This window comes from Aspergillus wentii (assembly GCF_001890725.1).
Source record: "Aspergillus wentii DTO 134E9 unplaced genomic scaffold ASPWEscaffold_1, whole genome shotgun sequence".
Lineage (NCBI taxonomy): Eukaryota > Fungi > Ascomycota > Eurotiomycetes > Eurotiales > Aspergillaceae > Aspergillus > Aspergillus wentii.
In genome coordinates, this window is record NW_024467832.1 from 775,299 (window position 1) to 800,270 (window position 24,972).

The window sequence follows — 24,972 nt, forward strand, 5'->3', positions numbered from 1 at the left end:
ATATTTACACCGAGTTTTATGTATGATCTGTCCTGTGATTCTTAGGCATCTCATGTTTGGGCATATACTGGTTTTTGGGGGCTGTTAAGAGCTTTCATAAGCCACTCATAGGTTGCCCACTGTGGTATAATGAGCAATTGTGGCATTGAATCATTGAGTTTTTGATAAACATACCTGCACAGCATTTACTATGAATGCTCTGATGCTACAGACTCCTAGGCCGCGATAGAAAACCGACAACCCTTCGTTTCGGTATGCTTGTCTCGCAAGCCGAAAGGAACTCAAGGGCTGCCTAATGCTCTGTGACAGCAGAAGCTGCTGGGCTTCAGGTGTTCCAATTGTCTGGGCCTGCAGTCTTGTTTTGATCACATCTAATGGGAAGACTGATGCCCAAGTAGCGACTCCAGCAATGCCTCCGCAAAGAAGAACCTTCATCGCAGATTGATGTGCTTCATCATTTTCGGAGGCCATAAGTCGTTTGGAATACTCGTAAGACCAAAAGCTGTAGATGTGTAAATAACGGCGAGTGAAGATCCGGGGAAGCAGATTGCATACTAAAATCCATAGCCAATAGCATCTCTGGCACTAGTAATCGCTCCTCCAAAGTAGAGACCCCTCCAGCCCTTGTTTCGGACAATGTCCTTTGCCACAGCCCAAGATGAGACGCCTTGGCGAGTATCAAGTTGCGTTCGACATTTGATGAACTCTGTCGGAGATGATATAGTCCAACTAGCCAGTCCGCCTGCAGCACCGGCAAGCCAAATTTTAGATAATGAAACACCCTGGGGGTTTGTGGGATCAACCACTGAGCCATCGAGAAGCATCAATGACCGATTATAGGCGACAAAGAGAATAGCGTTAAGGGCTCCATATCCAGATATAGGAGCCGCCGCCCCTAAGATCGACGTTAGTAGCTTGATCTTGAGATTATACATCGACTGATATCTGCAAACCTCGTACAAGAGAGCTGGTCCTCTCGAATCGGTTGAAACTTGATCTTGTAGACGTGGCAATTACCTCTTGGGTGTGGCCTGCCTGTAATTGAACTTTGACGACATCTAAAGGGTTTCCAATGATAATACCAATAGCCCCGCTAAGGTAGCCAGCCCAGAAATCGGATGCCATTTGATCGAATGGTGCCAGACCAGTATGACTAGGGTGTTGAGTATCTCATCAGCGACTCATTCTCCTCGGCGGGGGTACAACTTTCCTTATCTGGATCGCGGGGCAGCCGTTGGGCCGAGGCTTAGGGTTAGTACCTGCCTGCTGTATACCCACCCACGTGATTTCGCGGAACTTTGGTGTTTGGGGCAAGACGCGCCAAGTGATGTGGCAACGCGTGCGATGATAGCAGGCAGAGCCTCAGCCGATGACTACAGCATCGGCCTGAACCATCGAAGAACGCTTTTGAAGGCTGGCTCGTGTCATAGTTTTGAAATTTTGGATCAATGTAAGAAGTGAGGCGGCACATTCTGCTTGAGAAAATACTCATTGACGTCTCCAGGTATCGACCTCGGCCAGCTTCAACGGAAGGTGGTGCAGGCACGCCGTCATCAAAGTACCCTCCAAGCAGTACATCCCTCAAATCCGGCGACCGTCTCGCGAAGCCTTTCAAATGCCCTGGAACAGCCACCCCAACTCGAACCTCAGAAAAACCGTCGAGAAAAAGGAGGAAGGTGAATTATGCCAACGCGGATGGAAGTACGGAGGACCAAGGTGAAAAGCCATGGACGAACGAGGAGCGCCTCGCGCTTGCAACCCGAGACGCCAACAAATTCCCTGTTTTCAAACCAAAAGACAAAGATACCGCATTCAGGCAAAGGTTTACAATTCCATTGATCAATAAATCGGCAGACACCTACGATGCCGCGAGGCCGGCGCCGACTTTGGGAATGAGGCGAGGTGCCTCATTTGTGGTGAAACCATTGCATGATCCTAGCGGGGAGTTTGCCATCGTGTTATATGACCCAACTGTTGATGATGTCGATGAAGCACCCGAACCACCCAAGGCGCAAGAAGGCCAGCCCGATGAAGCAAGTTCGAAATTAGATGAACCGCTTGTGCATAAGAGCTTAGCAGATATTCTCGGGCTTAAAAAGGAAGTTGATTCTCGTCCTAAAGTTCCCGTTGTCATAGATCCAAAGGTGGCAAAGATTTTGCGGCCACATCAAGTTGAAGGTGTAAAGGCAAGCATTATTCACTCATCCATTTACCGGAATATTGTACTGACAATATCAACTTTGCAGTTTCTTTATCGTTGCACAACCGGCCTGATTGATAAAAATGCAAATGGCTGTATCATGGCAGATGGAATGGGATTGGGCAAGACAGTATGGTCAATTTGTGTCATCTTCAAGTCACTACTGACTCCTACAGCTTCAATGCATTGCCCTGATGTGGACCTTACTTAAACAATCCCCAGAGGCGGGGAAATCAACCATCCAGAAGTGTATTATCGCCTGTCCATCAAGTTTAGTTGGAAATTGGGCGAATGAGCTCGGTAAGTCGTACACGTAGTATATTATTCGTCTCAGCTGACCAGTACAGGGAAATGGCTGGGGAAGGACACCATAACTCCGTTCGCAGTGGATGGTAAGGCGTCGAAGACGGAACTCACTACTCAGATGAAACAATGGTCAATGGCTTCTGGACGCTCTGTTGTGAGGCCCGTGTTGATTGTTTCCTATGAGACGCTTCGTATGTACGTTGAAACATTGAAAGACAGTCCAATAGGGCTGCTATTGTGCGATGAAGGACATCGCCTGAAAAATAAAGACAGCTTGACATGGACTGCATTGGACAGTCTTAATGTGAGCCGACGGGTCATTTTGTCCGGAACTCCCATTCAGAATGACCTGTCAGAGTATTTTGCTCTCCTTAATTTCGCGAACCCAAACCTGCTAGGGTCGCAGAATGAATTTCGGAAAAGATTCGAATTGCCAATTCTCAAGGGGCGCGATGCGGCGGGCACAGAAGAGGACCGAAAGAAAGGTGATGAACGACTACTTGAACTTTCCGGTATTGTCAACAAATTCATCATCCGTCGGACGAATGACATCCTATCTAAGTACTTGACCGTCAAGTACGAACATGTTGTATTCTGCAACTTATCACCGTTCCAGCTCGGCTTATACAAACATTTCATTCAGAGCCCAGAAATCAGGAGTTTGCTAAGAGGCAAAGGAAGCCAGCCCTTGAAAGCGATTGGAATTCTGAAAAAGCTCTGCAATCATCCGGATCTTCTCGATCTCGCTAAAGACCTCCCAGGGTGTGAATATACCTTCCCCGATGACTATGTGCCACCTGAGGCTAGAGGTCGTGACCGAGAGATCAAATCTTGGTATTCAGGCAAGATGATGGTTCTCGATCGTATGCTGGCCCGCATACGTCAGGATACCAATGACAAAATTGTCCTCATCAGTAACTACACTCAGACATTGGACCTCTTTGAAAAACTTTGCAGAACACGGGGGTACGGTTCGCTACGACTGGATGGTACTATGAACGTGAACAAACGTCAAAAATTAGTCGAAAAGTTCAATAACCCCGACGGAGAGGAGTTCATCTTTCTTCTAAGCAGCAAAGCTGGTGGCTGTGGCTTGAACTTGATCGGTGCAAATCGCCTCGTGCTGTTTGACCCAGATTGGAACCCCGCTGCTGACCAGCAAGCTTTGGCGCGAGTATGGCGTGATGGGCAGAAGAAAGAATGTTTTGTCTATCGCTTTATCGCGACAGGCTCGATTGAAGAGAAGATTTTCCAGCGACAATCGCATAAACAATCGCTTTCTTCATGTGTCGTCGATTCCGCAGAAGATGTTGAACGGCACTTTTCCCAGGAATCGCTCCGTGAACTTTTCCAGTTCAAGCCAGAAACAAGAAGTGATACCCATGACACTTTCAAATGCAAGAGATGCAGACCGGATGGAACGCAATTTATCAAAGCACCAGCTTTATTGTATGGTGATACAAGCTCTTGGAATCATTTTGTGAACGACGGCGAGAAGGGCCAGCTAGGCAAGATTCAAGACTTGCTGATACGCCAAGAGACAGGAGAAAGAGATGTCTCTGCAGTTTTTCAATACATAAGTCATTAATGGCGTTATCTATACTGGGAGTATTATTGGTGGCCATTTTTTATCAATGTCTCGGTCGACTTGGGAGTTTATCTTCGTCTTGATCCATGTTCTTTGATGATATATATAGCATAGGATATCACGTTTTGTTACAGTCTTAGAGATGACAATAGAATAATAATGCATCAACATGACAGTCCCTTTTTTTTTTCCCCAGATGTTGTTGAGTTGATTGACTAGGTCGAGTCCAGATGTAACGTAGATAGTAGATACGGTATCCCGTAATCATACTCGAGACCGCTGACACTACGTCACATCGCGTCCACTAAGACACCATCCACGTTGCCAACGCATCTTGCAGTGAGTGCCCCCCCACATTGTTTATCTCGACAAAAGGAGGCTGGAAGGGTTGTTAATCAGCTGAACAGGTTTTTGTGATCGCAACAAGGCTGCCGTCGTTTGAAATTGATGATCTGGGAATAGCTACAACTAGCTGCAGGCTCGACTCGAGATACTGATTCACCGCCCAGCTCAACAGAAACCCCCTCTCCACCATGAGCCTTGCTTAGCCTACGATTAAAGCTCGTGCATCATTGCTGTTCGTGTTGATCTGAGCTATGGATTACTCTGTCCAGCGCTTGCTAAATGACAAGCTTTACGATCGGAGGAAACAAGGAGCCTTGGAGTACGGTCAAGTTATCCTTGCTAGGATGACGATCAGTGTGCTAATTAAAAGGGTGTTTTTAGGCTCGAGAAAATCGTCCGTGATGCTGCTCTAAAAGATGAATACGAGAAGATCCGAAATATCGTCGACCAACTATGTCATGACTATGCGTACGCCGTACACCAACCTCATGCTAGAAACGGTGGTTTGATCGGGCTGGCGGCCGCTTCAATAGCGCTGGGATCCGTGACTCAACCAGGATACGTGAGACAACCAGGACATATTCATATACGGTATATACTGAGACAGGGATTTTCTAGGAGGGTGTTGCGCCTTATCTCAAAGAAATTGTGCCCCCGGTGCTTGCTTGCTTCTCGGACCAGGATGCGCGAGTCAGGTATTACGCATGCGAAAGCATGTACAACATTGCCAAGATCGCCAAAGCAGAAATATTGCCTTTTTTCAATGAAACTTTCGATGCATTGAGCAAGGTTGGTGCTCTCCATGGGTGTCAATTTTGAAAGCACATCACACTGACATATGGTCCAGTTAGCATCTGACTCGGAAGGCTCCGTGAAAAACGGCGCTGAGCTTGTCAATCGGCTTGTGAAGGATATTGTAGCCGAGTCCGCTGCTTCCTATGTTTCGACCCTACAGATTTCTGAAAAGGAAGCCTCGGATCCAGATGGATTTGAGGATGCGGAGCTTCCCACTGCCTTCTCGCTTGCAAAGTTCATCCCGCTACTTAAGGAACGGATAAATGTGATCAGTGCATTTACCCGTACTTTTCTTGTGTCATGGCTGACACTGCTTGATACGATCCCGGATCTAGAGCTTGTTAGCTACTTGCCAGAGTTCCTTGGGGGGCTGATCAAATTCCTTGGCGACTCGGAAAAAGAGGTGAACGTGGCTACTCAAGTCCTTCTAGATAGGTTTCTATCTGAGATCAAGAGGATTGCACGCCTCAGGAAAGGAATCGAAGATAGCCGGAAGGGGCAGGAAAGCAATAACAGACAATCAGTGACAAGCGACAGCGTTAGCACAACTATCGATCCGCCTATCGCTCTCGAGGCTGAAAAGAATGATAACGAGAATGCCATAGAAGACTCAGATTCCGAGTCTGTCGTTGTCGAAGATGGGTTACACGTCGACGGAGACTGGATTCCCGGCCAAGATGTCCATATTGACTACCCCAAAATTTTAGAAATCCTTGTGGCCTTTGTTCAAACCTCTTATGGTGAGTATTTTTCATACAAAATAATATATGATTTCATGATTCAGTGCTCATTTCAGCTTCAGATGAAGAGATACAATTGACAGCGCTGCGGTGGATTGACAGCTTCTTTGAAATAAGTCCTGAGGATATTCTTCCATTCGTTCCGCCACTTCTTACTCGAGTTCTCCCTGCAATGTCCAGTACCTCAGATCAAGTACGGCAGGCCGCAAACCGAGTCAATACGTCTTTGCTGGAGTACATTGTTTCCTTGCCGGAAACGGAAGAAAGGCAAACTACAACCTCGAAATTGCCACCTGCTACTCCTAGCAAAGAGAGCTTCGAGAGGAGATCCTCTACACCTAATACAAAACCTCCTGATGCATCAGGGAGCGATCCCCAAAAGCAAAGTTCACAAGAGCTCTCAAATGACCAGACACCTCGAAGCAGCATCATATCCACACCCATACCATCTGTGGGTCTTGATTACTCTGCAGCTGTGGAATCGCTTACTCTGCATTTCCTGAATGATAATGAAGTTACGAGGGTGGCTGCTTTCTCTTGGCTGATTATGCTTCATCGAAAAGCTCCTCGAAAGATCCTCACATTCAATGATGGGTCTTTTGGTGCTCTTCTCAAGACGCTATCAGACCCTGCCGAGGCGGTTGTGACCAAAGATCTTCAGCTCATATCTCAGATTTCAAGAAGCAGCGAAGACAAGCATTTTTTCGGTTTTATGGTCGATCTACTTCGGCTGTTTTCCACGGACAGACATCTTCTTGAGGTCCGTGGAAACCTTATCATCCGACAGCTTTGCATGAATCTGAGCCCAGAACGTATCTATCGAAATCTAGCCGAGTGTCTTGAAAAAGAAGAGGCAAGTACCGTGTCTGATTTAGAAGACAAGTTACTAATTCCGAGTCAGGATATTGAGTTTGCTAGTATCATGGTCCAGAATTTGAACAATAACCTTATAACTGCGCCAGAGCTTTCGGAGCTTAGAAAAAGACTCAGAAATCTTGACTCCAGGGTAATGAGACAGTCCATCTTGTACGTGAATGTGAAACTAATCGATCTTGTTGTAGGAAGGTCAAATGTTCTTCGTGACTCTATTCAGGTCGTGGTGTCATAATGCCGTTTCTACATTTTCCCTATGCCTGCTCGCGCAAGCTTATGAACAGGCTTATAATCTTTTGCAAGTTTTGTAGGCGTAGAACTATCCATTATGTGACTTCTACTGACGTTATCTATTAGTGCCGAACTCGAAATGACTGTTAACATGCTGATCCAAATCGATAAACTGGTTCAGCTACTAGAATCCCCTGTCTTTACCTGTCAGTATTGGGTTCTCCCCGCCATATTTAATCATTCGCTGACCTGTAGAAGATCTTCGCCTTCAACTTCTCGAGCCAGAGAGATACCCATACCTCTACAAATGCCTCTACGGTGTTCTCATGCTCCTCCCTCAAAGCTCAGCTTTCGCCGCGCTGAAGAACCGCCTGAATAGCGTTAGCAACATTGGTCTTCTGCAGACCGGACCACGGCCGTAAGTCCTATAGCCCAAATCTTCCATATATAATTCCCAAAAAAAGCTAACAAAATATTCTCAAATCCAGCGCAGGACCATCCGCCAGCTACGAGCGCTCAACAGGCCGACTGAAAACACGTGATGAGAACTCCATCCGCTGGGTAGAACTCCTAGACAAATTCAAATTCGTCCAAGAAAGAGCAAGACGAGCCCAGACCACATCCCAACGACAACTTCAACAAGGCAGCACCAGCACTTCCACGAGTCTCCACAACCCCTCCCTCTCCGCTGCCCTCTCCGCCGCCGCCACAGCCGACCAGGCACGCGGGAAAGAGAGAACATACCCGGATACTCCTCGCGGAAGCCCAGGGCCCAGTGGGTCTGGGGGCCGCCATACCCCGGAGACCGGGAACCAGAAGGGCGGGTCTATATTAGGCGGTGCGCAGAGACACAAGTCCAGTCTTTCGAATCTCGGTCGATTGGGTATTGGAAGTAGGAAGTCCAAACGCTGATTGATTGAGCTTGGGCTTGGGTGAGAAATGCGTGTTCAAGAATGGATTGAATATACATACAGAATTAATGATCAACGTGGGTAGGTGTCTATTATCTGTTTATAGCATGTATATGGTGGTTTCAAGTTGACAGGCTTTTTTATGTTTGTCTCATGGAATATTTGGGCAGGATAAGTTGTTGCACATGTTTAGAAGTTTTCTGTATCGCAATGATTGATATCCCCATTCCTTACATCAATAAATAGTGCATATCAAGGTGTCTCACTGCTACATTTCTAGTTGATTAGTTTATGGTTATCGTCGTAATTTTCGATATTCAAGATGTTCTATTCATGTACAATGTACACAGTTAGCAAAAGTCATAGACTTGCTAGGGCTATAATGCCGATTGATAATAAAGCACAAGCAGAACAAAACCACTTCCTAAACGCTGCCAAGGATGACAAGAGCATGCATGCTAGAAGACAAAGCGCAATTGAACAACATACGTCACACAATAAATGGTAATCACGGGTAACTCCAAAAATATTCCCACAGGAAAGAAGAAATAGAAGTGTAAATGGGAAAAGGTATTGATCGGACAGATGGCGGGCAATTGGCATGAGGCACGTTTCGAATCGTCTTCATCGGAGATGAAGCAATTTGTCGCAATCAATATGAAACATGGCCGAATTTTCGAGTCAACAGGGCGAATCGGCCGTGACAACAAGGGCTCGTCTGGTTTAAATTGCCTTGGATCCGGATCAAATGACAAGCGTGTCGGACGAAAGATATGGACTCGAATGAAAAGAAAACATCAACTTTTCCGCTCACAGTCTTGATCCATGAAACGAAAAAGATAAACAAGCACATGGCATAGTGATTGGAAACATCGTCAAGTCCTTCACATGAGACATTATGTGAAGGACACGGTTTGTGAAAAGTAGAAAGGTAGAAGGTCGAATCGAAGGTATTTCATTGGTCACCGCCATCGCGAGTCGGTTGATACACTCCAGGTGGGTGTCTTCCAGTAGCTGCCGGTTGAATTTTTGGAGACAGTTCCTGTTGGCGAATGCGATCCATTTGTGTAAACGTATTCACCATCGACGTACTGCACGCCCGCGTGGAATGTACTGCGATGCTTGCGACGAGCGTAGCGCTGCTCCAGCCGGTAGAGCTCGATTTCTGTTTCTTTATTAGTCTGCTGAACAAGGATTGAATGATTGTGATATAAATGGCGAGACATACTTGCTTGCAACTTTTCGATGAGACCCATTGTGTTTGTTCTTTCAAGGTAGCACTTTGTTTTTGTTCGCTTCTATCGCATTCAATCGTTGCTTATGGCCGTCGTTTCCTTCTGGAACTCGGTCTTTTTTAAAGAGTGGATTATGCGCCTTGATGGCTAGGTATAGGTGTCACAAAAAATGTCGGAGTAGGATTTTGAAGCAGACGTGATACACCGCGGTAAACGATTGGTGTCGGGCAGCGCGTTGGATCAATTGAGCACGTCTAGGTTTCAGATTAGCCCAGGGTCTTAAACATTGCCAAAAATTGGCACCACGAGGTTGAAAGTTCGTCCATACAGTTCAATTATATCCAAGACAATATGTGAGATCTATGGTGGCGATCTTCAATATCAAACGGTGAACCGGAAGTTTCGGTTGAGAGAATAGAATATAACCAGAGGGAAGAGTAGAAGATAAGAGAAGGATAGGATAGGATTGAATAAATCTGTTTAGGGGTGGAATAATTGGTATACAGGGACGTCGTCAAAGGATAGGTAGTAAAGGAGCGCGATAATCAGTGGTAGATCTGGAAGTTGGATAAAGAACGTGAGGGTTTATTGGGATTTGGGGGCAGCGCTATTGCACACTAGTCGAGATAAACTACCACAATAAAGTATGAAAGAAAGACTGGAAGAGAAGAAGAAGCAAAGAAAGAACAAAGAAGGGGAAGGAAGGTGAAGAGGATGACGGGATTGATTGATAAATTAGGAGAGAAAGAGAGGAAAGAGAGTGGAAGAGGAGGGAAAACGCACGACCAGCAGTTGTGGGGAAGGAACAGTACGTTGTTGGGAGGGGAAACTGGGAAGGAACGAATGGTCACCCAGGGCAGGAACGAGGGCGGGGCGTGCACTAGCGCCGCAGTAGTGCGTGTTTTAGCCAGGGGCTGCCGAGGGTTAGCGGCCAGTTGGCGGCTAGTAGGCGGCCCTAGGGCCACTCGCTGTCCCCCTAGGGCCCCTAGAACAGTCTAGCCCGGCCAGAACGGTTTCCCAACCACGAGGGCAGCCGGGATCTTGCCTGCATTCCATCCTGGTTGGTCCGTCCGCCATCCAGAATCCAGGGACTGGCAGGATATAAGCATCCAGATATCCAGATAGTAGTTACGGGGTGGTTAGTATGGACAGATGAAAAGACCATCCAGGAGAATGTTGCCCCTTGGCAGCCTCCAGGTGTCATTCAGTTAACTTGCGCGGTTTATCTACGCGCTAGGCGATTTTGAATTTGCCGAACCCTCCGGTCGGAATGCTATCCCTCAATCCCCTCATCGAACTCCTCATCGCTCAATCTAGAGGGGTTTCACATATACAGTCTGACGCCATAGTCACTTTACTACCCAAAAAATTCGTTATATGTAATTGTCTGACCATCTAGGTATAAGAAGTATATCCACGTAAGTATCTACCAATTTAGAAAAGAAAATGAATGAAACCCTCCAATCTCTTATCTATTTTTGCTTGGGCTCTGTCGCATCCTGAGCCTCTTCTTCGGCGCTCCGCTCATATTCCAGATCGTGAGTTAGCGACGTTTCCTGGGCTAAAGGGGAAAAGTCAGTTAGCTTTCTTTAATCGCCTCTTGCATTGTGTGCTTCTTACCATTCCACAGCTCAGCGTAAATGCCGTTCTGGTCCAGAAGGTCTCGGTGTGAGCCCTTCTCTGCCACTTGCCCATCCTTCAGCACGAGGATCTGATCGCTGTCAAAGATCGTGCGCAATCGATGCGCAACAAAAACGCTGGTGCGAGCCTTCTCCTTCAGAATGCTGTTGATGTTTTGCAACAATGCCTGCTCAGTGTAGGTATCAAGGGCCGAGGTCTGTCGTTGATCAAGTTAGCATGGCTGTCCCTACAATACAAATCATCTAAACCAGCTCTTACCGCTTCATCAAAGAACAAAAGTGGTGGGTCCTTCACAAGCAATCGAGAAATCGCCATTCGCTGCTTTTCACCGCCAGAGATCATCATTCCCCTCTCACCCACAGCTGTCTGGTATCCGTCGGGCAGTTTCTCGACCAATTCGTGGATATGAGCCCGCTGGGCAGCCTTTCGCACCTCCTCATCACTTGCGTCAATCCTTCCATAACGGATATTGTGAGCAATCGTATCGTTGAACAACGGTGTGTCTTGAGGAACCACTCCAATAGATTTGCGGAGACTTTCCAGTGTCACGTCGCGCACATCTTGACCATCGATCAGGATTCGGCCCTCTTGGGCGTCATAGAATCGGAACAACAACCGCAAGATTGTGGATTTGCCGCAGCCACTCGGTCCAACGATAGCAAACTTCTGACCAGCAGGAATCGTAAAGCTAGCGTTCTTAAGGATGGGCCTCTCGGGATGATAGCCGAACGTGACATTGTCGAACCGGATCTCTCCTCCCTGCTTGAGCTCAAGTGCTTTGGCATTCGCTCGTTCCTTGATCGTCACATTGACCTTTTGGAGGTTAAACAGTGTTTCCATGTCAAGCAGTGACTGGCGCAGCTCACGGTACACGGAACCAAGGAAGTTCAGCGGCACAGACAATTGGAAGACCAATTGGTTGACCATGACCAAGTCACCAACCGTCAGTGATCCGCTGGCCACTCCGTTGGCCGCAAGGTACATCATGGCGGCCAATGCACTCGAGAAGATCATGTTCTGGCCAGAGTTAAGGAAGGCCAGAGACGTTGTAACCTTGATGGACGCATCTTCGTACGACTTCAAGGCCCTGTCATAGCGTGCAACCTCAAATCGCTCATTGTTGAAGTATTTGACAGCTTCGTAGTTGATAAGCGAGTCCACGGCTACCGTTGCTCCGCGGTTATCCGCCGCGTTGGCCTGCTTCCGGAATTTTGTTCTCCAAGCAGTAGTCGTGATAGTAAACGCAGTATATGCAAGCATTGTCGCTGTTGTAATCGCAGCAAACTGCGCACCATACTGGTACGTCTATATTCAATGTCAGCAAGTCACTGACTTGTGAAGTCGCACTGCAGAACCATACCAGTATACCGCACACGAGGGAAATCTCCAACGCGGTAGGGACCACATGGAACACCATAGATGTCAGCAAGAAGCTGATACCCTTTGTTCCACGGTCAATCGCTCTTGTCAAGCCACCAGTCTGGCGAGTAAGGTGGAAGTTAAGGTCTAGCCTTAACAGGTGCTCAAATACGTTCCGTGCCACTTTGCGAATCGCCTTCTGGGCCACACTGGCAAATACAGCGTTTCGAAGCTCCTGGAAGAGTGTAGCGCCGATTCTAGTAGCACCGTCTGGAGATCGTTGTTAGACAAAGCTTCCAAAAGCTAGCAAATCTCCCTTACAAGCTATAATCATTGACCCGGCCACTGTATACGCTGTGCCGCCGACAGTGGCAAAGTCGATATTCATCGAGTCAACAATGCTCTTGAAGTAGAATGGAACTTCGACGTTCAAAACCTGGATTCATCGTGAGCATTCAATTGCGGTGAAACCGACCGTTGCAATACTACTCACCTTTGCGCCAATTAACAGCGACAATGCAGTTCCAACACGAAGCTTAGTACCCCAGTCATCCTATTGCCAAGTTAACCACCGAACAGCTTTTCCCAGCTTCCGGATTCCTAGTGATCAAGCCCTCACCTTTGGCCAGAGGTACTTTGCCATCTCCCTCATAATGGCCCAGTCCGCCTTCCTCTGCTCCTTATTCCCCACCGTCGTCTCGCTCAGCAAATCCTTCTTCTTCGCAGCCGTTGCATTTTGGGTGTCTTTGGGATTCGGGGTCACGTTCGCATTCGCGGGCCGAGCTACTGGCGGGGCATTAGGATTCGTCGTCTTTCGCTCCGAGGTAGGATCTCCGGTAACCTGTCTCCTGTACGGACTCGGACTGGATGTGAATGCCCTGAATCGACTTCCAAAGTATGCTGTCTTCAATGGTGTCGAGCGCGGAACAGCAGGCAGAAGATGTATGTACCGCCCGGAGGTACGCCAGCAAGGCGATCGAGCTGCTCGGGGCAGCATGCCGGCCTGTATAGTGTGTGTTTTCAGCGACCAGATGGTATGCCGTGGCTTCTTAGAGCCTAATAATGGATCATTGTCGGTGTGAGAGCTGGATAGAAAGTAGATTGAGCAGCTTGAGTGAGCTGTCTGGTCGTGTCGATGGGGACCGCCGGGTTCGGAGAAACAGGAACGTCAGTGTGAGTGTTTCGCACGCGATCGGCCGGATTAGGTCTTCCCCACATCAGATATCGGAATCAACATTGCCGGCACGACAACAGCTTCATTTAGCTGGTGATATTCAATAAATATGGTATAGCTTTGTCTATATTTTCTAAAAAATGATGTTTCTTATGCTATTTTCCAACATTTAAGTTGATTACCAACTACCACCAACCAGATGTACCGAGTGATGCTTGGGATCTTGATGGAGTTTTCATGGAGCAACAATAGGCTTCTGGATGCTTTTAACATTGCAAAAGTCACTCATTCTCCAAAATATCCCATATAGGTATTCTTTGGCTTGTTTAGTCAGCCCCCCTGCTGCAATCAAGGGCGATGGGTTGAACAGGCAGCAGTGTAGCTCAAGCTCGACATGGAGACAATACCTATCCCCATGAACAGCAGCTATTGAACTCTGGTGATCATCACACCACTGATGTTCTCATATTAGCTGGAGTGTGATCATCCTTGGCCTCGATAAACTCTTCGGCATCATGTCAGCGACTATCCTCTCTAGAATCGTTGGACTCGATGAGTTAATCCCTCGGCCCGTGGATATTGAGCGTGAAGGTATGTAAGATCAATTGCCTGGATTCCCGATCGAATCCATCCCGTTTAATGACTAATACATTCTCAGACAAGGATGTGGAGGCATCAATTCCTTGGATATTCCAGCATGCAAGTACTGCAGGCGAAGATTCTGTTTCCAATTGGCCTGGCGATATGCCCAAATTTAGCAATCTTTTCGACGACCTCCCATCCTACTGCGCCGAATTTGGGTATTGGAAAGCGAATGAAGGGCATGAGTCCACTGAAACGGGCCTTGCAAGTGCCTTGAGAGAGCGCGAGACAATTACCTTACCTAGAAAAAGCTGGAAAGTGTCTGAGAATCAGCGTTTCGGTCGCTTTATAGAAACTCAGACCTACATGTTAAGGGCGCTGATGATGACTACGTACTTGAACCTTGAGGGCATCAAGACTCAACACCTTGAAATCCAGTGAGTACTGGCACCATTAGTTAAACGCAAGATTAACAGCCCCAAAGCTACGGCTTAGGAAAGGCTACGTTTAAATATGTGATCGGTGGTCAGAAATACGCAGCTAGACCACAAGGCGCAGTCACTGTTGGTCCACGGACTGAAAGCCTACCTATAATATCTTTCACTGGGGTATGCTCTTCCTTCTTTCTCTCCATCGTCATTCTCTAATAGCCATTAGTGGTTCGAGGGGCAGACCTGGGGCGAATTTCTGGCGGAAACCCTCGGCGTAATGATAGGGCAGCTGGTCAAGAATATCAGTGTCCAAAGTAGCAGCACAGGTTTCCAGGATCAGGAAGTCTTTGTTATTGGGTTTCATGGGTGTCAAATCCATATTGCTCGTGGGTATTTTACTACCGATGTTATTTCCAGAGTACATTCAAAGGGATGCTCTGAAAAGGATGTTTTCGAGTTGAATTTCACACAGGGTTACAATCTGTGTTTGAAGGAAGATTGGCTTGAAGCTTTGCGTGCTTTGACAAGGCTGTTCCGATACCTCCACAGTGGAAATGCAAAGGTTGGCGCTATTCAGGCCTATTTGCAAAGGGGATCTAAAGCTACGGAAGATGTTTAGATTCTTGCTCGCTTTTCTGATCAAGATTTGGATATCTGAGTGATCGTGGTCTCTTATTAACTCGGACATCTCATGTCAACCCCAACTATAGAGTAGATCTGAACATTCGAGATATGAACCATCAATTATATCAATTATAAGCATCTAAAAATGATAATTAGAAAGATGGTTATGAATGATGTCAAGATCTATGTAGATAGTGCCAAGCATCACCTGAACACTATACCCGAAAAGGAAATTAGATGCTGTTTGCCCGGTTTGTCTTCAAGATTCCCGAATTTTGACGTAACGAAACCTCCCGGATCCCCCCTTCGTCTGCATTGCTGGCAGCAGACTGCTTCATACACGATAATGAGTCAAGCCCTCCGAAAAGGTGTCCGGACTCTATCCTGGACTCGAGTCCTCCCACGGACGCGACAAGCGCCGTTGCGCTGCGGATGGCAGACGAGATGCGTCCAGATTCGCGCTACGCCTTCGGAAGAGCCAGCCACGGTGAATGGGAGCCATCTCCCCATTGCCAACACACCTAGCTCCGCTGAATCTCCCGGTATGTCTCTCCCCAGTGATAGTTCATATACTGTTAAGCTAAACGGGCAAGGAATGAAGACGCGCGATTCGACGTTATCGGTGCTCCCTACTCTTTACTATCGGTTCAGCTCTCCGCTTCGCAGAACCTCTATACTCGGCGAGGAACATTGGTGGGATTGAGCGGAAAGGCGGACAATGTATGCGACAATAATAACTATATCATTATGCCTCTCACGCTCATTCCAATTAACCACCCATTTTCATCTCAGGTCGTGTCATCGTTGAGCGTTCTCGAACCTTTCCGAAGAGCCGTCGTTGGTATACCATTTCTCTACCAGAAGGTCTGCGCACATGGTCGTCTTTGTGGTCGGAATGATAATTGATATCCTGATAGGTGTCTTCGGCAACTCCGGTGACTGCCCTGGTCTCCGTCCGGTCTCCCGTCACATCCTTTGCCGTTGTCCATCTCAATGGCTCCGTGGATTGGATGGTTGCTCAAAGGCGAGCTTTGCTCGCCTGGACAGGTCGTTCTCTCGCTGTTAAGCCAACAATAAACACAAGCCTTGTCAGTTTAGCCTCCGCGGTATCTACAATTACACTCAACTAACCCACGAAGAGTTTGGCACACTGGGGTAGCTCCGAGGTCACCGGAAGAGGATTGCTGGCACTCGTCGGCAGCGGTCAATTGTACTCCGTTGAGTTGAAGGCCGGAGAACAGTATATCGTTCACCCCAGGTATGTTCAACTCCAATTGTGACCATCAGTCTTTGAAATACTAAAATATGTAAAACAGCAACATTGTGGCCTACACCATAACTTCCAACCCCCCGCGCCCCTACCGCTTCAAGTCCACAAACTTGAAGTTCCAGGTTCCAGGCCTCAGCAGTCTGCCTGGCATCTTCCAGAACGCAAAGTTCATCCGGGACGTGTCAGATTCCGACGCATGGAAGACAGCGATGAGGATTGTCCACACGGTCCGGACCTGGTCTCGGAGGACTATCTGGGGAGACAGAGTATGTGATTCGATGGTTTACTCCTTCTCTCACGGTTTATACTGATATTATTTTGATTAGCTCTTCCTTCAATTCGACGGACCCGCCACCATCCTAATGCAATCCCGTGGACCTCGCATCAACGATATCATGTCCGCGCGTGAGGTGAATGAAATCGCAGACTCGCCTCGCGGACTGACTGTTGGTCCTACCGAGTCTATTGGTGACAAGGATGAGGAAGCTTTCAAGAAATCCGTTGAAGCAGCCACCAATGCTGGGCCTGTGCCTACCCGCTCGGCCGAGGACATCACGAACGAAGTCAAGGGAGTCACCCAAAATGTTGCAAAACTGACGAAGGAAGGAAAAGTGATTATTGAGAAAGTAGGCCAGACAAACTAGGCTCACAATTCTGGGTTAAACGACTGTCTTGTATCCATGGACAGTGATTAGGCGAATTTTTTGGGATTTCCTCATCATGCACCTTCAATGTATTATTATAAACCAGCTTTTCTTCGACTGTGTGACGACTCTATACATTGATTTTTCTTTTTGTTCCTTCCTATTTTCCTTGACATATTGAGCCATTATGCAACTCGTTCCTAGTAACTCTAACTCAATCTATCACTACAATAACCTCTTAAAATAGTGCAGGCATCTTCGTTCATTAATGTGGACTGCTATAATTTCCTAGAATCTTTCGTATCTGACTAGTACTGAAATAAAATCATTGGCGTTGGGATCTGGGTCAGCGAATTGGGAAACTCAGAGGCCATCCAAAAAGGTAAGGGTGTCTGCAGTCCTTCTCTCCCCTCCATCTTCCAACAAACCTGATTTCACTTTCATCTTCAATCTTTTCTCATGTCTCACTAAAACACAGCAACGTGTTATCCATGCTGTTTTACTAAGTAAGGCACTCTATTTAAACGAAGCACTTATTCGCACCTTTAAACTGAAGCATCGTTGGCTGATGGCACATGAAAAATGGAAGAGCAGTTTACTCTGTGTTTCACGACTTGTGTTCTTCTGGTTCTGTCACCAGATCCGGGTGTGGTGGAATGCTTGCTTACTGCATGGGACAGCGACAGGTCACAGTGTAGCCTATTAAAAGGTCGTGTCTAATATCTGCCTCGAGCTAATGATGCTAGCTGATTGCAATTGCTTTTTTCGAACCTTTGCTGATAAAACATTAGCCAGGAATGATCTGGGTGACAGAGAGAGCCAGCAGCCTGCTAGTTAGCGACGCTTAACCCATAAGCCCGACGCATACGAATGTTCTCACGATACTAAACAACCGAAATACCGGATGCTTTGGATGAAATATCACGAAACTAGGGCGTTCTGCTTCTTCACAGAAGCAAGGTCGGATTAATGACAAGCACCAGAGAAGACACGGAAATGAAATCCTTAAATGGCTGAATTGTCGAGATGATTGCTGCTGGAAAGACAAAGATTCCAAATTATACCCTCTACCAATCCCCCTTTTCATAAATTCATGATGGAGAAGTTCGGATTTGTCTCTGGTAGTCTCTACTCCGGATTGCCAGTATACGCACATGGGAAGCTAGACTTTTGGAATCCATCACATGTCGTGATGAATCTCTTGAAAAAAAAGCATAATAACTGCATTTGTTGAGATTCTTTCCGTACACCACAACTTTGCCTGTCCCCCGTGGTCAGTCCCCACGCAAGGGCCAGATTGACTATCGCAATAGTGCATTTAGATTGCAGCTGTCGTGCGCCATGACTGCATAACTACTCTAGTCTTACCGACAAGAACAACCCTGGAAAGCTTAGAAAAACTTGGGTTATGGTTATCACAAAAAGACGGTCAGTCAAAGCCTTAGAACCAGTTCTTACCGATGCTCTGCCAGTAATTACGATTGGATGGACTTGATGGAGTTGGCGGGGACAATAGTTCATGATCCGGTCATCATTTGCCGGAATCAAACAAAAAAAAGCAATTATAATGAAGAATAGGAAAGCCGGCGTTAGTCCATCACTATTGGCATTGGCGATAATGCATCCATTCTGCTGTGCTACTATCAAGGATGGAAGGCTCAACAGGCCTCTGACCATTTGTGGAGTGATGGACAATGCTCGTCCATGTGTGTCGATTCTTTGGTTTCATGACTTTTCCTATTCCCCCTTTTGCTCTGAGATGCTAATGTATATCAGGTTCAAGGACCCCACGAGACCGGGCTGGCTGCAATTAACATTGTTTTTGGAGCCTAATAGCACGAAATGGCTATCCAAGATGGAGATTCCGACGCGTCCAGGGACATCCTAGATCCACACCATTGGCTGTCAACCGATACAACTCCAGCTCTCAGTCTCAATCCGAACTTCAAGCCTGATAAGGATCAACTTTCGGAAGATCATTCTCTCTCGGAAACAACAGAGAAGTGTGGGGACGACCGTATAGATGGCAATCCAGAGAAATCAATTGCTGGGCACAGCAATAAACCAGAGAAGCATGAAAATACCCCACCTGACGGTGGCCATCAAGCATGGCTGACTGTGGCTGGCGGTTTCTGTGCCAATCTCGTAAGCTTTGGCTGGATCAATTGTAAGTCGAGCTCCAAATGAACTTCCGGAAGATATGCTCATTCTTGACCAGGTATTGGTGTTTTTCAGGCTTACTACGAGACCCATCAACTGAAAAGCTATTCTACCAGTACAGTAACATGGATCACCTCGTTGGAGACATTTATGATGTTTTTTGGGGTGGGTGTATAACAATTCCAACAGGAGTAGCACCGCTAATCTTTGTTTTAAACTAGGGCCCCCTTGTTGGAACACTTTTTGACAACTTTGGTCCTCGGTGGATTCTGTTAGCAGGTACCCTCTTGCACGTCTTTGGGCTCATGATGGCCTCTATCTCATCGGAGTACTATCAGTTCATTCTTGCCCAGGGCATTTGCAGTCCCCTCGGAACAAGTGTTCTCTACCACGTCTCAATCAACTGTGCAAGCACATGGTTTCACCGTCGTCGAGCTCTAGCCTTGGGCATTATAGCCAGCGGCTCTAGCCTTGGGGGTGTATTCCTCCCGATCATGGTAAATCGTCTCATTCCCCGGGTTGGCTTTGGATGGACAATGAGAATTTGCGCATTCTTGATTCTCTTTTTGTTGGTCATCTCGAATCTTACCATGCAGTCAAGGTTGACGCATAGCCCAAAACCATTCAATATTCTGGGTTACATACGTCCACTTAAAGAAGTCCGCTTCGCACTCATCACGGCCGGGGCTTTCTTCTTCGTCTGGGGTATCTTCTTGCCCTACACATTCATCATCACTCAGGCTGAGAGGTATGGCATGTCTCATGATTTAGCATCGTATCTGATTTCGATTATGAACGCAACAAGGTAAAGAATCACACCACCCCTTCCCCACTCGTCTACTTTTTTTTCTCATGGGTTGATTTTTTCAGTATCTTCGGCCGCATCATCCTAGCAGCCCTAGCAGATATATTCGGCCGCTTTAACATGATGATATTCGCCACCGCCCTATCTGCCATTCTAGTAATCGCTCTCTGGCTTCCATCTCGCAGTGATGGCACCGCGATCGCATTCAGTGCCTTATACGGACTCGTCTCTGGTGCAGCCGTCTCCCTGGCCCCCGCTCTAGTTGCCCAGATCTCAGACCTACGCGAAATAGGGGTCCGGAGTGGGACATTTTTCGCTGTAGCCTCCTTAGGGGCTCTGACAGGGCCCCCCATTGCAGGTGCCCTTATCCCTGACGTTCTGCATTCATCGTATTGGAAAATGCAGGTGTTCTGTGCGGTGGTCATGTTTACTGGCGCAGCGTTTTTTGCTTTTGCACGAGGGTACGTTGGCGGCTTTGGGTTAACCAAGAAGATATAACGCTCCGTCTGTCGGTATTTGTAACCATGGAGTACAACATGCATATCCAAAGCATGGATAGGCTCGAGCCTGTGGGGCTACAAATTTTGAGTTGACAGATCACAGTGCATAGCTCCTTGCATGGAGACTCCACCAAATGTGTGGCTTAAATCATTGCAGGTTGCACATTGTTGGGATTGATTCTTACGTGAAATATTGACCAACGATACTGAAAAGATTTACTGGCAAATTTTGGACTTGGTTAAGTCAGGGAGCGGTGTCCCAAGTATGGGAAGGACAATGGACATAAGAAATTTAATGATAGAATAGTAGTAATTGCATAATAGTAATCGAAAATAGCTGGAAATCATATAACTCTAACAGTGACAATCATGGAGATCCAAAAGGAAGGTCAAGATAATAAACGCCAAAAACACCGTCGCTGAATGATGAAGGGAATCGAACAATGCAACGCAATGTAAAGTAGTGACTTATCGCCAATGCTTTTGGGCAAAAGAGGACGAAGAATGTCACTAAAAAAAAGCCAATCACAGAGAAAACACTCGCAGCAGCAAGATGCCATGATGAAAAACGCTCTCAAGGAGACCAAAAAATGTGATGCATAAAGGTTTTTTGCTCTATGCCAAAACTCCTTTTCTCATGGTTTCAACCGTCCTTGTGCCAACACCTTTTAATTTGCTCAACTCAACGAGGCTGTTCACCTGTACATGCTCTCCATCTTCGCTGCCCGCGTTTTGATCCATTTCACAAAGGCAGTCCACGAGAGCCTCTGCCTTCTTGACACCCACACCCTTGAGCAACTTGATCTGGCTAACATCACGGGAGTTGATGATCGAGAGCAGATGGATCGTCCGTGGGGATGGGGCCGGTTCATCGCAATCCAGGTCATCAGATTCATCAGCCTCAATCGGGGTCTTGGTCCTCACGCGCTTCGTGCGTCTAGAATGAGAGCCCTGGAATTCTTCTTCACTGAAGTTCTCAAGCGCTTCTTGGTGTTCTTCATAGTCGGCATCAGTGTCATCTGCCTGACGCTTGGATCGAGGCCTCTCAGGCTGCTTTTTGAGGGACAAAATGCTCCCGAATTCTCTTTTCGCAGATGGTGACTTAGGGCTGGCTGAGGTGGCGCCTCGAGGTTTGTGCTGAAGGCGTTCCTGCAGAACGGATATCTTCATAGCCAACTTCTCATTGTTTGGAAAGAATGGCAAAGCCAACTGGTACATCCTCAATGCGGAACCATCTTCGCCCCGCCCCTGATGTTGCTTGGCCATAAGCAAATACGACAATCCTTCGGCTCTCGCATCTTCGGAGCCCTCAATGCGCTGCTCAAGAAGTTGCAGCCGTCTCTGCATTTGTTCATTAAGTTCACGAACTTGTGTTTGTCTCGACTGTTCACTGACGGCCCTGACAGCCAGAATTTCCTCAACCTTCTTCTCCACCATCTCTTCAATCTTGGCTGCATAGATCTCATCCTGGGGCTTTGGGGCTTGCAATGGTACCTGTGAAGGGCGAACAGGCTTTGAAAGACGAGACGGGGGCAAAGCATGAGCATCGGAGCCTAGTGAGGATCGTTTTGGAATCTCAGGCTTCTTGAACTGCGCAGAGGGCCTCGGCTGGGGCTTATCCGAGTAGACATGGAATGCCTTGATTGGCTTCCCATCGGTGGGCTTCGAATCTTTGTCATCTTTAGTAGCTGGGGCTGCCAGATTCAAGTTCATGGAAGCTGTCAATGGTCGCAAAGGCTGGCGCTGAGCAGCTAGCGATGGCCGCATCGCCGGCCTCGGAGGACCCTTGAACATTGGTTCGTTTTCAACCTCACGGACTTCGATTTTCTTGGTGCGATTCGCGAAATTGAGCGAGCTAATGGTGTCCAAGTGGTAGGACTTCACAGGTGCAAGGTTGAGAATCATGACTGTCAATCCGTTATTCTGCCCCAAGGAGAGAATTCTTGTCATCTTTGACTCTCGATATGGTATTCTGTGATGCTTTTTGCTGATCGCTTCGACGCATTGGGCCAAAACGAAAAGGCTCTTGTTGATGCTGGCAGATTCAACCATGCGTTCTTTATCATTTTCCGTCCGACGGTTGTCTTCTGAGCCCGCCAAGTCGATGGCAGACGCCGTGCTGACTCTTGTTTTCTCACCGGAAGTGACTGTCACCTTCACACAAAGAATTGCATGGGATCGCGACGAATGAGCATTCAACTGTAAAGATTAGCATCGCCCAAATAATATATAGCAAGGCAGAAGAGATGCTTACCTTCGTAGCAGAAGTTGACCGGTTCGTGTTGGCCTGGTCATACAACGTTTCGAATTCCTTCAAGGTAGTACACGGCCGTTCTGTCAAGCCTACGACAACTGTCTTGCCTCCATTGTCGCGAAGAGGCAATCCTGTGAACGTTCTTTTCTCTGGGGGCTCGAATAGATCGTAGACCTTGTCGTTGTAGATTTCGTAATAGCTTAACGAAACATTGACTGACGTCTCCCCTGCGCTATCCTTTTCCATCTTGCGACTTCTTCTATAGATGCTACTCAGGAGACGGGGAATCACTCCTCTCTCCGCAAGGCTTTTACCACCCCGCATAGTGTGTGTTTTTCCCGTCCCTGTTACACCATATGCAAACAATGTGACGTCGAAGCCGTTGAAGAGATGTTTGACCGTGGGAGCAACTACCAGCCAGATGAATGTCAGCCATTGAGAAGCCAATCTCCTAAAGCGCACGTACCTTCGGCATCGAAGAGATCCTGCTGAGAGGCATTTGAGTCGTAAACCGCATTGAACTGGAAAGAGTACTCTTCGCTTTCATTCTTGGGGTTTGGAATCCGGACTATTGTGTCTCTATCCCTCAATGCTGCCAGAGCGGCATTTTCGTTGGAGCTTTTCTTGTCGCCTTTGCTCGGTGCTGACTGCCCCTGCGAGCCTGTGCGAAGAATCACATCCACCTCTCGCTCTGCCTTCAGCAGAGGCCTGACACGTCCAACGACTCTGACACTCATTTTATGTTCCTTCTCAAGTTCCTTTTCTTTTAGTGTCGAAGCTTTCTTTTTGTTCTGCTGTGTGATAGCCAGTATCAACAAACGCCGATCCGTTCAAACTTCGAAGTAGATATCGTTTTGAATATATCGCTCAAAGAAACTTCGAAACCTATGGCTGCAGCATAATACTCGAAATCAATGAAGCAAGAGGTCAAACAACCAAATGATCAGCTGGACAGTGCGCTGGAAACAATGCAAATGCAATCAAGCCCTCAATTCTCCGCTCGTACGAGTCGAAATGCAAAACAAAACAGAAAGAAGCCCCCAACAGCGCAAAAAAACGAAGAGGAACAGGCGAGAGTCGAACGCCGCCGGTGATGCTGGGTGGATGAAGGTGAGATTCTGGCGGTGTCTGTTGAAAGACAGGGATGCATCGTTTGTGGTGCGACACGCAGCGAAAAGCGACGTTGGCACGGCAACCCCCCGTCTTCCCACACGTTCGTCCTCGACGCATTCCACGATCGTTTCTGAGTGGTCATTATCAAGTTGATGAGGCTGATAACTGTCTATCTTGAGCTCCAGAAAGTATTTATGGTCGTTTTGCGAAATTTTAGCCAACACAGCCTTTCACTCTGCAAAGGTTACCCTCCATACCAGAACAGCAGATATACACAGTAACAGTTCAGCTATTCCCATCTACAATGAGATCCAGACATCTAGCACTTATGGATATTGGTTCATCAACATCTTCAAGACCTGACTGGTTTTATATCTCTGATCGAGTAGGGACACTGGGAATTTGTCTGCTGTGAAACAGCAATTTTTGAAACGTTAGAACTACAGGTCATTATGACACATTTGCTTTCTCGACCTCTACCAATATTTCAATTTATAAAATGCCCTGATAGAGGCAAGGAACAGTCTGTGGCTGTTTGAGGATTTCTCGAACCTATACAAACATACTGTGCAGCGAAGCCGTAGTGACGGATCTAACTTCCCACACATTTAGATTCTTTTTCATTTTACAAAACTATCAATGCGAGCTAGCCTGATCCAGGATAATATCTAGCAATATTGTGTTCATTTGTATCTTGTTACTGGTGGTTGCTTTGCACGAGGGATTTTCCTACAAACAGTGCCTCGATATGTTGGAGTATACTCGTGATACCATACGAACAAACGCTTACTGTCAACAACAAAACGCTCGACGTCATATCAATTACATTCATGTATTATTCCATGCCCTCATTAATATCCAAACTATAATTACAACATTCCCCAAGTTATAAACCTTTATCCAAGTCCGATAAGTTGGGCCTCGCCTGTCTCAAGGCCTGCGGGGCTCTGATTGGCCCGAAGGGGAGAGCAGCCGCAAAGGCCACCGTACACCAACAATCATCATCGCCATCATTTCGAATGGCCTTCCGTGCTCTGCAGCTCCCCCTAACCTCCACCAGAACACGTTGACCGACCCGGTGTGCGGTTTCTTCGTGTGATATTTCTCCTTACCCCCAAGTTTTCTGTTTATCCAGCACTCTGGTTTTGTTGTCAGTATGCAGACTCCCACCAAGACCTTCCCCTCCCCTGT

General features: G+C 47.2%; 8 protein-coding genes across 8 annotated transcripts; 4 read left to right on the plus strand and 4 right to left on the minus strand.

The window, feature by feature from the left end:
• Positions 1 to 3: 3 nt before the first annotated feature.
• ASPWEDRAFT_33637 (putative mitochondrial carrier protein) lies at positions 4 to 1,435 on the minus strand. The gene is made up of 4 exons (XM_040833833.1): positions 954 to 1,435; positions 556 to 895; positions 175 to 502; positions 4 to 119 (listed from the first exon to the last, which is right to left on the minus strand). Exons 1-4 carry the CDS (start codon positions 1,123 to 1,125, stop codon positions 51 to 53), a joined length of 909 nt encoding a protein of 302 aa, XP_040693964.1. The 5' UTR covers positions 1,126 to 1,435; the 3' UTR covers positions 4 to 50.
• ASPWEDRAFT_55751 (uncharacterized protein) lies at positions 1,150 to 8,293 on the plus strand (the record flags this gene model as incomplete). The annotated part of the gene is made up of 14 exons (XM_040838251.1): positions 1,150 to 1,457; positions 1,574 to 2,180; positions 2,247 to 2,330; positions 2,377 to 2,500; positions 2,548 to 4,070; positions 4,810 to 5,001; positions 5,058 to 5,228; positions 5,287 to 5,974; positions 6,037 to 6,827; positions 6,876 to 6,980; positions 7,036 to 7,154; positions 7,205 to 7,284; positions 7,337 to 7,496; positions 7,567 to 8,293. 14 exons carry the CDS (start codon positions 1,150 to 1,152, stop codon positions 7,988 to 7,990), a joined length of 5,376 nt encoding a protein of 1,791 aa, XP_040693965.1. The 3' UTR covers positions 7,991 to 8,293.
• Positions 8,294 to 8,951: 658 nt separating this feature from the next.
• On the minus strand, positions 8,952 to 9,245 carry ASPWEDRAFT_166371 (uncharacterized protein; the record flags this gene model as incomplete). The annotated part of the gene is made up of 2 exons (XM_040829980.1): positions 8,952 to 9,154; positions 9,218 to 9,245. The coding sequence occupies 2 exons, from the start codon at positions 9,243 to 9,245 to the stop codon at positions 8,952 to 8,954; spliced, it is 231 nt and encodes a 76-aa protein (XP_040693966.1).
• Positions 9,246 to 10,481: 1,236 nt separating this feature from the next.
• Positions 10,482 to 13,361, minus strand: atm1 (ATP-binding cassette Fe/S cluster precursor transporter ATM1). The gene is made up of 7 exons (XM_040838252.1): positions 12,844 to 13,361; positions 12,718 to 12,777; positions 12,546 to 12,660; positions 12,226 to 12,494; positions 11,124 to 12,170; positions 10,845 to 11,061; positions 10,482 to 10,785 (listed from the first exon to the last, which is right to left on the minus strand). The coding sequence occupies exons 1-7, from the start codon at positions 13,219 to 13,221 to the stop codon at positions 10,697 to 10,699; spliced, it is 2,175 nt and encodes a 724-aa protein (XP_040693967.1). The 5' UTR covers positions 13,222 to 13,361; the 3' UTR covers positions 10,482 to 10,696.
• Positions 13,362 to 13,444: 83 nt separating this feature from the next.
• On the plus strand, positions 13,445 to 15,259 carry ASPWEDRAFT_33641 (uncharacterized protein). Its single transcript, XM_040833834.1, has 4 exons — positions 13,445 to 13,989; positions 14,057 to 14,420; positions 14,465 to 14,588; positions 14,638 to 15,259. The coding sequence occupies exons 1-4, from the start codon at positions 13,914 to 13,916 to the stop codon at positions 15,028 to 15,030; spliced, it is 957 nt and encodes a 318-aa protein (XP_040693968.1). The 5' UTR covers positions 13,445 to 13,913; the 3' UTR covers positions 15,031 to 15,259.
• A 122-nt stretch (positions 15,260 to 15,381) lies between these two features.
• On the plus strand, positions 15,382 to 16,949 carry ASPWEDRAFT_47159 (AIM24 family protein; the record flags this gene model as incomplete). Its single annotated transcript, XM_040836911.1, has 7 exons — positions 15,382 to 15,577; positions 15,637 to 15,755; positions 15,828 to 15,899; positions 15,953 to 16,123; positions 16,175 to 16,293; positions 16,352 to 16,571; positions 16,632 to 16,949. The coding sequence occupies 7 exons, from the start codon at positions 15,382 to 15,384 to the stop codon at positions 16,947 to 16,949; spliced, it is 1,215 nt and encodes a 404-aa protein (XP_040693969.1).
• A 1,411-nt stretch (positions 16,950 to 18,360) lies between these two features.
• ASPWEDRAFT_123063 (MCT family MFS transporter) lies at positions 18,361 to 20,437 on the plus strand. Its single transcript, XM_040829172.1, has 4 exons — positions 18,361 to 19,116; positions 19,168 to 19,274; positions 19,331 to 19,914; positions 19,980 to 20,437. Exons 1-4 carry the CDS (start codon positions 18,792 to 18,794, stop codon positions 20,410 to 20,412), a joined length of 1,449 nt encoding a protein of 482 aa, XP_040693970.1. The 5' UTR covers positions 18,361 to 18,791; the 3' UTR covers positions 20,413 to 20,437.
• A 122-nt stretch (positions 20,438 to 20,559) lies between these two features.
• ASPWEDRAFT_123067 (kinesin family protein) lies at positions 20,560 to 23,789 on the minus strand. The gene is made up of 3 exons (XM_040829173.1): positions 23,135 to 23,789; positions 22,669 to 23,078; positions 20,560 to 22,613 (listed from the first exon to the last, which is right to left on the minus strand). The coding sequence occupies exons 1-3, from the start codon at positions 23,403 to 23,405 to the stop codon at positions 21,030 to 21,032; spliced, it is 2,265 nt and encodes a 754-aa protein (XP_040693971.1). The 5' UTR covers positions 23,406 to 23,789; the 3' UTR covers positions 20,560 to 21,029.
• Positions 23,790 to 24,972: the final 1,183 nt, after the last annotated feature.

Coding starts and splice junctions, on each gene's coding strand:
- ASPWEDRAFT_33637 (XM_040833833.1), bottom strand. CDS start 1,125: ATGGCATCCGATTTCTGGGCTGGCTACCTTAGCGGGGCTATTGGTATT. Junction 896..953: donor GACCAGCTCTCTTGTACGAG/GTTTGCAGATAT, acceptor CGTCGATCTTAG/GGGCGGCGGCTCCTATATCT. Junction 503..555: donor GCTATTGGCTATGGATTTTA/GTATGCAATCTG, acceptor ACACATCTACAG/CTTTTGGTCTTACGAGTATT.
- ASPWEDRAFT_33641 (XM_040833834.1), top strand. CDS start 13,914: ATGTCAGCGACTATCCTCTCTAGAATCGTTGGACTCGATGAGTTAATC. Junction 14,421..14,464: donor CAACACCTTGAAATCCAGTG/AGTACTGGCACC, acceptor ACAGCCCCAAAG/CTACGGCTTAGGAAAGGCTA. Junction 14,589..14,637: donor CTATAATATCTTTCACTGGG/GTATGCTCTTCC, acceptor AATAGCCATTAG/TGGTTCGAGGGGCAGACCTG.
- ASPWEDRAFT_123067 (XM_040829173.1), bottom strand. CDS start 23,405: ATGAGTGTCAGAGTCGTTGGACGTGTCAGGCCTCTGCTGAAGGCAGAG. Junction 23,079..23,134: donor GGATCTCTTCGATGCCGAAG/GTACGTGCGCTT, acceptor TCTGGCTGGTAG/TTGCTCCCACGGTCAAACAT. Junction 22,614..22,668: donor GGTCAACTTCTGCTACGAAG/GTAAGCATCTCT, acceptor TAATCTTTACAG/TTGAATGCTCATTCGTCGCG.
- ASPWEDRAFT_123063 (XM_040829172.1), top strand. CDS start 18,792: ATGGCTATCCAAGATGGAGATTCCGACGCGTCCAGGGACATCCTAGAT. Junction 19,275..19,330: donor CATTTATGATGTTTTTTGGG/GTGGGTGTATAA, acceptor GTTTTAAACTAG/GGCCCCCTTGTTGGAACACT. Junction 19,915..19,979: donor TCGATTATGAACGCAACAAG/GTAAAGAATCAC, acceptor TGATTTTTTCAG/TATCTTCGGCCGCATCATCC.
- atm1 (XM_040838252.1), bottom strand. CDS start 13,221: ATGCTGCCCCGAGCAGCTCGATCGCCTTGCTGGCGTACCTCCGGGCGG. Junction 12,778..12,843: donor CAAAGTACCTCTGGCCAAAG/GTGAGGGCTTGA, acceptor ACTTGGCAATAG/GATGACTGGGGTACTAAGCT. Junction 11,062..11,123: donor TTTTGTTCTTTGATGAAGCG/GTAAGAGCTGGT, acceptor GATCAACGACAG/ACCTCGGCCCTTGATACCTA.